General features: G+C 41.4%; 1 protein-coding gene across 7 annotated transcripts in view; it reads right to left on the bottom strand.

Moving 5' to 3' along the window:
* The window catches only part of STXBP5L (syntaxin binding protein 5L), a 179095-nt gene extending 167851 nt beyond the window's left edge, over positions 1–11244 (bottom strand). For 5 of the 7 annotated variants that reach the window (XM_040054645.2, XM_040054646.2, XM_040054648.2 and 2 more), the window contains exon 1: positions 10231–11243. In XM_040054645.2, coding sequence (XP_039910579.1) covers positions 10231–10422 — 192 coding nt within the window. In that variant the 5' untranslated portion in view covers positions 10423–11243. Of the gene's footprint in view, positions 1–10230 lie in introns of all 7 variants that reach the window. The other 2 variants (XM_040054644.2, XM_040054650.2) reach the window with 2 other exon arrangements.
* Positions 11245–12225: the final 981 nt, after the last annotated feature.

The raw sequence follows: 12225 nt of genomic DNA, 5'->3' as shown, positions 1-12225 counted from the left end.
AGCAGCAGGCAAATTTGGTTTATTGTTTAATTTTTAAATTATGGAACTTACTTTGTTATAAAAGGTCACTTAATTAGCTACGGTAGAATTTTGGGACAGTAGCTGTCCTGGACATAAAGCAGACCTCAAATACAGCCTGAATTATAAATGTTTAGTTTCACAAATACTACACATTGATAATTATATGGAAAATAAATGAGATTTTAGAGTATTTAAAATAACCTGACCTAAATATAATAAATTTTTGTACAACAAACATACAAGACTTTTTTTCTGTAAGAAAGGTCTCTGCAGATACTTCAGAGATGTGTTTTTCCACTGTCATTTTCAGTTCTGCAAGCTAGATATTAAAGACTATTAAATAAGGATGGTCCTATTTAGATGTGATCCATATAGATCCAAACATCCAAGCTAAGCAAACCACAGGGGAAAAATAAGGCCTTCTGAATTTCAAAAAGCATTCTCTTCCTCCTTGTCCTTTGAAATATACTGTAGAGTATCAAAAATACAAAATTAATATAATTTAGACAGGAAAATCCACAAATAAATAAAATGATCGATATCCCCAGCTCAGGTGAGGTTGTACGAGAACTCTGCAGACTGACTGGTCCAACGCCTCCTGCCCAAAGCTAAAGGGCTTGAATTTTAATATCACTTTCTGGATCCATTTAAATCAGTGCAGCTATGGCCAAGCAATTGCTCGGCATCTACACCATCCTGCTACATCCACCACAGCACTGAGTAACAGCATTGTAAGTTACAGGGTAATACATGAATATAACCATCCCAAGGGAGGCATTATACCCTTTGGAGAAATCCCAAGTCCAAGGGAGAATGATGTATGCAAAATTCTTTCACCTCTCCCTTCCTATTCTTTCTAAAAGAACTCTCCCAAGTCCAAAAACAAACAAACAAACAAAAACACAGTAATTCCCACACAAATACACAAAAGAGGGAAGAAAAAACGAGACCACAATGAAGGAATTATACCCACTGTACAGTACATGGTGTAATGTACTTCCCACTGCCCATTGAAACTGGCAAAAAGAAATAGGGCACCAGCATATGGAGAAATGTCTTGATCATTCATAAAACTATAGCTACCCTTCTCTTTAATGTAGAATTATAAAAACACCCCAACCCGAAACTACTGATTGCAATGTTCATTTTGGCCTACCTACTTAAGCAAGACTTTAGTGCAAATGGAAAATCTTTATAACCTAAGCAATTCAAATAGCAGTTCCATTGATTTTCCTGTTGCATGGTTTAACTGTATTACTCTAGAATTTGAGAAAGGCTGGTTCAGAATGCCATCTGCCTGATGGAGATCTGCTCTAGGGGCACATACAAGAATTGTAAAATCATTCAACTTATCTGATACCCCTGAAAGGAAAATATTTTTGTCTTCACTATGACTGTAGATACAAATAAGATAATTTCGTAACTTTAATGAGAAATTAAACAAAACCAAAACTGTTCTTATTAAGTTTACATCAGATCAACATAACAATAACTCTAATTAATTTTGCATGACTTCCCATTTTTGGATTTTCTGAAACTTCATTACTTTAGACTAATTATGTTCTGTTCTGTTATGGCTGATTGTGGTTTCTATTCTGAAACAAATGCTTTGGTTGCTGCTTCAAAAATATTTTAGTTTTTTTTTAAAAATCAGCCACACTGGGGGATTGAAAAAATGTTACTGCTGTAATAAAGTTCTTGAAATGTGGGGTGTTTGAGTTGGGGAATGGCAGGGGAGGAAGCTAGAGAAAAAGAGTGTTAAAACTCTACTTTTATACAGAGATAATCTGTATTATTGGTTTATTCCTGTGAAAATCTCTTCTGCAATGTAATTTGTCATTCTTGTATACAAATGCTATTACTAGATTTTATTACTAGCATTTACAATGTTGTTTACTATCTAATACTAATTCATAATTAATCTTCTCCTACCTTCTTTCTGTATACATGCTGTATGCAACTTGAAGATCTTTTTTTTTATTTTTTTTTTTCCTTCTGATGTTGAATTGAGAATTTAACCTGAAAATAATGGCCAGCATCTCACATCTCACCTCACACAGGGGGAAGTTATGTTGAATTGAGAATTTAACCTGAAAATAATGGCCAGCATCTCACCTCACACAGGGTGAAGTTACATTCCAAATGAAATGCAGGCATTTTGTGGCAGGTTTTTACCCTCTCACAGCAGTCAAATCCAGCAGATCTTGCACATCAGCGTCTCCCTCTGCATTGCCTATGAAGCCACCAAGCTCACAGACACAAAGGAAGACAGCCAAGGATCTTAAGAATCAGATCTCTGTTTACATAATCACAGACCACTTTCCTGCCTTTGCTGCATTCAGGGAGCTTTTCAAAATATACATAGGGAAAATGAATTAAGCAGGGATCTGTGGGCTCAGTAAAATTAAGTTTTATCCACAGTTACAATGGAATGTACCTGTAGAACAAGTGATGATGGACAGCTGTAACTGAAGGGTTACAATAGATGGAAGAGGATGAACGAAGCAGAGATGAGCATTCATTAATTTATTATTATTTACTATTATGGTGCTGTCCAGTGGATAACATAGAAATTTTCTCACAGGAACTGTTGCAAAGGAGACAAACAGAACAGCATTCATCCTCCTCACAAGTTGTATACTGTTCAAAACAAATGTGAGGGAGGACAGGAACAAAATATAAGCAGACACTTTAAGAAAATAAAAAGATGCAATAAAGACTAGATTGCCTCACATGTAGACATAACTGGACACAAGCTGAATAAGGGACCTGACTTCTGAGTGTCTGACCTCACAGCACTCCTACATAACAGATTTTTAAATTAAATAGAAGCAATTAATTTATTGGATTCAAAATCTGCAAAAAGACATGCTACCATACACACATGCATCTACTTATATACACCACAGAATTTAATAAGACTCCTTCTGAGTCCATGAATTCATCAACTCAAGGCCTTGAATATTGAGGCTGGCTTTTTTCCAGTACTATATACAACTTAACTTCAAAGGAACCATAAAGAGTGCACCTCCTCAGACTTTGGCCCTAGCTACAGGTGACAGATTGTCTCTAGGACTTTTTATTATTCATAGTCTTGGCTGGTGATCTGTTAGGAATGGACACAGCACTGCACAAAGATAACATCTTATTACATTTGAGCATACTTGCCAGCCATCTGTACCTAATAATATTGCTTTCTCTCCCCTCCACAGATGCACATTACTTGTATTTCTAATCCTACAGTCCTCTAATCTTCCCCTGTAATGATTCTAACACACATTGTGACAAATTAATGTACCCCATAAGCTACTTTTATGAGCACTTTTTCTTAGAATAGCCAACAGACTACTATATTAATGTAGTTTAGGAAGGTGTATTAGTCCAGTTTCTACTGCTTCCTTTTCTTGGTTCATAAAATGAATATACTAATTTTTCACAGTATTTTCATACAGATTTCAAAAAGTATTTTGGGCATAAATCATACACCAGGGAGTATCAGATGTCTCAGAATAGGAAGAAGATATGAGTGGATATCCATTTAAACAAAGTAAGAATGGGGTCTGTCTTGGATTTAGTCCAGCTCCACTGAGGACAGCTGCATGTTTTACACAGAATATGCATTTCTAGCTGGAAAAAACAAAATCTTCATATTTTTAGCCACAAAACTTTAAGTAATTTCTTGGTCATTTCTTTAAAAAATTAAGTGTAAGTAATTTTCTTTCAGAGGTAAGTTGGGGGCAAAGTTGCTTATGCAACCAACTTTTTATGTGACAGCTCCTCAATCAGAACACTGTGAGCCAACCAGGCTGAATTCCCTCCATCCTCCTACATGAGATTAAAAATTGCTTTTCCCACTGCAAGTGAGAAAAATTCTCATTAACTACCTGGTGACCCACAGGTGAGGAATAATATAGTTATTGTTCTCACTGGAGTTGGAGTTGTTCAGCCTGGAGGAGGCCCCAGGGACACCTTACAGCACCTTCCTGTACCTAAAGGGGGCTAAAATAAAGCTGGAGAGGGACTTTTTACCAGGGCATGTAGTGATAGGACAAGGGGCAATGGCTTCAAACTAAAGGAGAGTCAATTCAGATTAGATATTGGGGAAAAACTTCTTTACTATGAGGGTGGTAAGGCACTGGCACAGGCTGCCCAGGGAAACTGTTCATGTCCCATTCTTAAAAGTGTTCAAGGACAGGTTGGATGGTGCTTCGAGCAGCCTGGTCAAATGGAAAGTGTCTCTGCCCACAGCAGTGGGGTTGAGACTAGATCATCTTCCAACATCTATGATCCCATGGATTAAGAAAGAAACCCCAAAAACTCCCCAACTAACAACCAAAAAAAACCCACTTGAAATGGCACACAAAATTAGACCAAATATTTTAACCTTTAGGTTTCCTTTTGTGAAATCAAGGGTTGAACTCAGTGATCCTCAAGGATCCCTTCCAACTCAGGTTCTATAACCCTTATATTGTTAAAAATGCAAGGTCAACCATTAAAAAAAAAAAAAAAATTAAAACTATATTAACTAAGTTAATCTATGCTGTATGAATTTGTTCTCCTCTTGTAAGGATTAATTATATTATCTTTTTCTGTCACAATGCAATAGAGCCAGAAATCCATTTGTAGTTATTTGAGACAGAAAGGAAATTCAGAGTCATTCTGGCTATCTAAGGTGGGCATATAAACTGAACAACTAACCTAAAGGTCATTCTGCAGCCGTGCAGAGTGTGTGCAACAGAATGTGAAAACAATGGGAGGCTCAATGGGAAAATGTTGGATAAGTTAAATATGCTAAAAGAAAAACAGATACAAAGCAGGTCAAGTTGGAGAGTCAAAACAGTGTACCCTGAACATTTTGGATTTTCTGTGGCATCTATACTGCACAGATAATATCATTTCCATCTCACAGAAATCTTATGAAGGTCAATTCATTAATGTTTATAAAGCTTTCAGAACTACAGTGGTAAGCACTTCTGTTGGATAAGTCCAGGGGGAACTTAATATTCAGGCATGCTCTGAGTTTTAAGTATGCAAAGAAATATTGAAGTACTTTCCTATGAGCAAACACTATTTGTTCTGCTAAGTTAAACCTATAGAAGTAGTATGGGATCCTGTAATTAAAAGTTGTCTGTGCAAACAAAGTTATTTAAGAAATGTGGAATTTTTGAGTGGTTTATTCAGCAACCTTAAAGGTCTGGAAATAATTTCGAAGACGTAATTGTATGTGTTGGCCGTGAAAGGTGTGCATTACTTCATTTAGGATTAATAATGCAAAAAGACAGATACTTGCACAAAAACCCTAAACAAGTGAATCCACTTGCAGGTACCTTAAAATCTTTAGAATTCTTTCAAAAGAAGCTTTTAACATGCTATGCTCTTTCCCATGGATAAATCCCATTTCTAATTCATACAAACCCTTAAAAAAGAATACATTATGCTCATCACAAATTTCATAAAATTACTATAATCTAATTTAGAAGTGTTATTTATGACTCTGTAGTTTTAAATAGAATTAGGTTCTGCATCTAACTTTAGATTCAAACTCTGGCATATAGAAAAATAATCCTTCCCAACATTATCTTATTTACCATTTAAGTATTAAATGAACTCTGAGAACTTACAAGGAAGAGTTCATACTAATTTTAAAATGGGTTTTCATGGAAATGTAGCACTTTGAAAACATTTTATTTTTTGTTCCCTCTATGATCTTAGCAAGGATACAGGACAGATTAACCAAACAGCTCAAACTGACTAAAACACTGTGGATAGCTTATAACAAGGATTTTTTTGGTTTTAATTCTTCATAACCAAAAAGGTGCTCCTGCAGCAATGTGCTTAAATTGCCATTCCAAAATTCATTTTCCCTCTGTTATCATTAAACTGTAGTGTCACGTTGCACTTGCAGTTAAAATACCTACTTGTCTGTTGTCAGAAGGATTAAATGTTTATCTTCATAGGCTGACAAAATAAGGTGTTACCATCTATAAACTCTGGGAATTAAAATTTAAGACCACCTGATAGGAAATCCAGATAATTTAGGTATTTAACTTGGCTACTCATTGACTATACCTTGAAGGCCTGTTTCTGCAAAAGGTAAGCAAGATGAGGAAGGCACAGTTGCAAGTGGCCATGGGATTCCATAGCAGTTCTAACAAAAGCCTAAAACAGTTCTGGCCTCCATGGGTTTTGCATAAAGACTGGGTAATAAACATCCTGAAACTATGACTACACTATCAATATAAACAATACAACAAGATTTAAAGGATGTTTATTGGGTTGCAAGACAACCCAGTAATAACACTGAAGACCAGTTTGGAAAAGAACAGAAATCTCATGCTTTGGGGTTTAAAGGCAGACCATAACCATTTGGGAAGCAATTCTTTAAGAAGATTAAATTGCCAATTCTTGGACCTTTTTCATGGGTATCCAGTTGCTGCCCACAACAAAACATGTCAGAGTAGATTAATTCTATATCTGGTAAAGTACAACTGTTACTGTGCTCTTAACTGAGGTCTTGATTTCAAAGTTATTAACCTCATACTCTACAAATTCAATTCAACTCTATGATTGTTCTCCAAGAAAACCCTGAGTAGTTCTACATGGGAGACTTAATTTCATGAGGAATGAGTACTTCACGTACAAAAAAAATGTACATATTCTATTCAGTTTTTCCCTAACAAGCAACCTTCTGAAAAAGTAATAAAATCACTGTTTTCTCCTTTTATGTTCCCTCTGCTCAAAGTTCTACTCAAATGATTTAAAACATCCTAACTGTGAGCTTCTCACTTCCTTTATTAATAACAGATCTCTCCCCAGTGACGTATTTTAGTTTCTAGATGGTCTGGACAAATACAGGTGAGCCTAAAAATCCTTGCCAGAGGAAAAAACCAGCACATATACAGAGGGAAAATACAAAGAAGCAAACCCAAGGAAATTAGGTCTATACCAATTTAAATTAACATTGACTTTAGTAGCTTATTCTACTGGATCATGCTTAGTTTGAGGATGATGCTGCTATCTCACACACTCAATTCAACTAATGTGAACTATAATCAATATCTTCATGATTTCCACTTGGATACCCAAAGCTCAAGGGCAGCCCCTAGATGCAGCTGAAATTGTACCTCAGCTTCCTGCTGTCACAAAACAGGGATGACAATATTTCACACTGATTGAGTACATTGAAAATGGTGCCACTGATTCATTATTACAGCTACCAACATATAAATTTATCCTACTCAAAACAGGACGTAGCTATTTCATATGCAATAGTTTCAAGAACATTTCATCCTTTCAATACGGAAGATCACATAAATGATTTAAATATAAATGCCAAAAGCAACCCATTGAGAACATGTCGGCGTAAAATACTCAGTTTACTTCTGTTAAACTCTAACCTGCATCTCAAAAAGACACTGTGGTCATAACCGACCTAAAAATGCCACAAAATGGAGAGCCGGCTTTCAGGTGTGATGCAAATGAAATCAGGTGTGTTACCATTCGAAACAGGGTTCTGCTAGAGGATCGGATCCCTGTTTTCACTCAAGCAGACCTCCCACAAACTTCAGACAGGCAATTTATTTACATAAAAACTGCAGGGAAAGGCCCTTTAATTCTTAAGTGTGAGTCAGCTTTTATGTTTCATTTCTAAATGAGGATTTTTATAATCAGCAAAGAAAGGAAAACCAGCCTGAGGTGCTATTTAGGCTTTGGGCCCAGATCGCCTCGACCCTGCAGACAACAAACCAAAGCTGCCATTAGCTTTACCCAGTTCTGCGTGCAGCGGGATCACAGACCACGGCTCCGTAAACATGCAGCCCGTGTAACTTATGTAACCGAACATGCAAATACCCATCTGAAATACCCAGGAGCACTGCCCAACAAAAGCTCGGGGAGGACGGAATTGGGGCTGCGCGCCTGTGGGGGTGTTTTTAACTCCATCCCGACCGAGCGAGGCACCGACCGCGGCCGTGCCCCGGCCCCCCGGAGCAGGCGGGGGCAGCTGCGCCTGCGCCAGGCCCCACTGCCCGCGGCTCCCTCGCAGCAGCGCAGGGCCCTCACGGCTCCCGGGGCTTCCTTCGAACGCGCTCCCGGAGCGCTCCGGAGCTGCTCAAGTGCAGCCCGTGGAATAAACACCGCGGAGCGTCAGGAGCGCGTGATCACCGAGTGTTTTGGAAGTTTGCTTTCGGCATACCTTTGTATCTTGGGATAGGGGAAGCCGGTGTTTTGCGTACCGTAGACTTCTGCGGTAACATGCGTTCACAAGCAAGTGGTGCTGCAAGCAACCGAAAGGTTTCCTACACGAATATTTACTTTGTTGAGAACATTTTGACCTGAGAGCTAAGACAGGCAAATATTGACTACTGAAATCTTCTTCAAATGACGCATTCATTTCCATATATTCCAAGTAGATCTATCAGGACATAACATGAACTGTCGTCAAGTAATATCAAAGCAAACGAGGGAAATAATGAAGATCAGGGGGAAAAAAAAAAAATTAGTTTCATCTTATGTTGCTTATTTTCACAAATATGCCATACAAAATAAGAATATATCTCACTAAATACAGATCTTTGTCCCTATCACATGACTGAAACATGAAAAACCATGTTGAGTTTCAGCCTGACTTAGAAATCTTTGAATGTCAGACTTTCTAATGATATTTTAATGTACCTTGATTGTTTGTACTGTGGTTTTACTGATGTGACAATAATGGGAAATCGCTGTACTGAATACCTGGAGTTTCACAAAATGCTAAATTACAGTGTACATAAGCAAAAGTAGTCAAATCCAAGCCCTGGAAGCAGGAGTGATTCTAATGCACTCATCACTGACCCTCTATTAAACTACAGAATCATTTCAGTCAAAAGGCCGGAACCTGTTGTGGTTCAGGATGGCAAAGAACTATGAAAAAGAAAAGAATTAAAATTTTGTAGAACCTGTCTAAAGGTTTCTGAGTCTTTAAGCCGTAGGGGCTCATCCTTCTCCCCTGGAAGTCTGCAAGAGTTATGAGACCAGCTGTAGCTGAAAGCCAAACAGAATTAGAAACATGGTATCAGAGATCAAGGAAGCTGTGTGTTTCACAAGGACCAGATCTGCCCACAAAACGTCTCAGAGGTTTGTCTTGGTTGTTTATATTGCTTTTTCTTTCCAATACACAAAAAGAAATAATGATGTGCTGGAGTTGACGGTAATCTAAATTTCACGTCAATTCGTATCTGATTAATAAAAGCAAAGTATACTTAATAAGTGGAGTCCATTTACTCTGAGCAATGCAAATTGCACTAATTAAAAATTCTGGGTTTGAAGATTCTAATCTAAACAAATAAGCAAACAAAACTTCTAGTAAAGCCACTAGAATTCACATAAATCTGACAGGTAATAGTAGAAGACCATAATCTCCTTTCGTGTTTTGTCTTCATTACAAAAGTAGAATTTTCATATTCCAGAGTTGGTCAGAAGTACCAAATAGTTTGTACTGTTTTACAGGTGCAAGCATGTAAGACCACCACTAAAACCTTTGTTGCAGAAAACGGATGCAAACCAAAATACATACAGGGATATCTTATGCTTTCTGCTAATAGAAAATTCCCACTTAAGGTGATCAACACATAAAAACCAGAACAGATTTGGCAACTTTTGGTATTTATGCTGTCCCACTAAGTTTGCCATCATGCAGTCAGAAACTTCAGTACTAATGGTAAACAGCCACCCTGAATCTACATCCAGCTCCTCACAAATTGAAGTCCTGGGTCCAGTAGTCACTGCACTGTCTTTTACTTCTAGCTTGTGCCTTTTGCTTAAAATAGAGAAGGAAGGGCAGGGAGGATGAGAAGAGTGAGGATGGGAAGCGGATGCACACAATCTTCAATTCCTAATGACTCGTAAATGTTATCGGTACTAACACCATTTGATTTGCTTTCCTGTCCACAATCCTGTCAGCAGTTTGGGATCCAAGTGTGAATTTGGAATTCGGCCCTGAGTGCTGAAGTCAAGATTTCTACGAATTTACTGACCACCCCAACTCTGCAGCAGGAAGAAAAAAACATCCCCTGGATCTCTGTCTTTTCATTCCAAAGTCCTTATACAACCACTGCAGTTCTCAAGTAAAACGCTTATTGGTATCATATTACTCCCCCCCCCCCCCCCAACACCTAACCCAGGGTAGCTTTTATTATTTCTATAGAAAATAAAAAGTACAGCCTTTACCTTACAGATCTGGAAATAATCTGAAGTGAGCGTCTCCTGGATCTCCTCTCTGGGTGTCCCTGCAGCTCCCGCAGTCCCTCCTGGGTGCACGGAGCCACCACCAGCCCCACTTCCACTGCCACCGCCACTGCTTCCAACAGGGGATGCGGCAGTTAAACCATCCAAAACTTTGCGAAAATTAAATTTCTTCATTTTGGAAAAATCTTTCGGAAGATTTGGGGAGGGAGAAAGGATGTGTCGTAACACATTCAGCTACATGTAGCGACCGAGAAAGTCTTTAATGGTCCTCTGAGTGAGGCAGCACTTTAAGTCTCTTGTACCAAAGAGAATGTCAATATTAGGTATGATTGATTGAAAAATACAAAGGCTTCATTTTTGTCAGACGCAAAGGCTACCTGAAAGGTCCTTTCCAAAAATAAATAAATAAATAAATAAATAAATAAATAAATAAATAAATGAAAAATCCACAAGCAGCAGGACTAAGATTTACGTTCAAACAAGGAACAATGGAACGACCGCCATCGGGTTCGCTCACAAAATCCACATTTAGCAGTGGTCAAAACAGAAAAGTAAATAAAAAATTCAAGCAGGCATCCAAAACAGTGGGATCCATCCCTCTACCTTATCTGCCTAAGATCTGCCTTCGGCACTCGATTATTTCAGCAAAACTACCAAAATGCGTCTACATTCAATTTCCCCTTCCCCTCAAAACCCCTTTGAGCCAGGGGTATCTCTGCCCCCGAGGTTTCTGAGGAGCAGATTCCCCGTTCCTAGCCGCTGGTGCGACTCCTGTTTCTGGTTCCCTGCCCACCCCAGCAAATGCCGGCAGCCGCTGCCGCACTCGGTGCTCCTCTCTCTCCCCTCGGGCTCCACGAGATGCGGGGTGCGAGGTGCGGGGTGCGAGATGCGGGGTGTCAGCCCCCTCGCTCTCCTCGCCGCCCCGACCGCCGCTCCGCGAGGAGCGACTCCCTAAGCCGGTCCGGCCGTCCCGGGCCGACCACCCGTCCCGTCCCTGCGCTGACGGACCCCCCGCCCGTCCCGATCACCGAGCCTGTGCCGCTGCCGTGCTTTCCCCCCGGAGCCGCTCCGGCGGGACCGGGCTCCCTCCGGCGCCGGGAGGACGCGGGGCGGGGAAGGGCGGGAGAGGAGAGGAGCTGAGCGGGGCAGGTGAGCGGGAAGCGGAGGGCGGCGGTGGCGGCTCCTGCCCGCCCGGCGCGCTCGCAGCCGTTCTCCGAGGTACTGAAAGCTCCGCCGGCTCCAGCCGCAGCTCCTCCTCCTCCCCCTTCTTCCTCCTCCCTCTCTCCCTCCCTGCCTCCCTCCCCCGTCCGCCAGGCCCCGCCTGCCGCACCCGCGCCGTTCCCCGCTCCCGGCTCCGCTGCCGGCGGGGCGGAGGAAAGGCGGGGAAGCGCCAGGGATTGACAGGCACGGCGGGGCCTGCTCCCTGCTGCGGGCAGGCCGGCCGGACGTGACTGGCGGACGGGGCAGAAGGGGCGGCGACTGCGCGCAGCCTCTCGCGGGCGGCCGGCTCCAGATAGAGAACAAGCGATGTCTGACGGCCCCCGCGATCTGATTGGAGAGCTGCGAGATGGGCACCTGCTTCCACCAATAGGAGTGCAGGCCCCGCCCCACTGCGGCGAGAGCGGCGGCGGTCCCGAGCTGAGGAGGGGGAGCAGCCGCGGGGCAGCGGGGCTGCTGGGGATCGGGGGTTATGGCGATGGGGGCTGCTGGGGATCGGGGGTTATGGCGATGGGAAGGATTGAAAGTTGGAGTGGCAGCCTCAGCTGCGTGCGGGAAGTCCAACGGATCCAAAATTCGGCATGAAAGTTGTGTCAGGGGATATTTGGGTTGGATGCTAGAAAAAGGTTCTTCACCCAGAGGATGGTTGGGCACTGGCACAGGCTCCCCCAGAGAAGCAGCCACAGCACCCAGCCTGACAGAGTTCAAAAAGTGTTTGGACAATGCTGTCAGGCACACGGTGTGACTCTTGGGGATGGT

Source organism: Hirundo rustica, chromosome 2 (assembly GCF_015227805.2).
Source record: "Hirundo rustica isolate bHirRus1 chromosome 2, bHirRus1.pri.v3, whole genome shotgun sequence".
In the NCBI taxonomy this organism is placed as follows: Eukaryota; Metazoa; Chordata; class Aves; order Passeriformes; family Hirundinidae; genus Hirundo; species Hirundo rustica.
The sequence above is the reverse complement of the archived record's forward strand: the minus strand, read 5'-3'. Positions and strand labels throughout refer to the sequence as shown.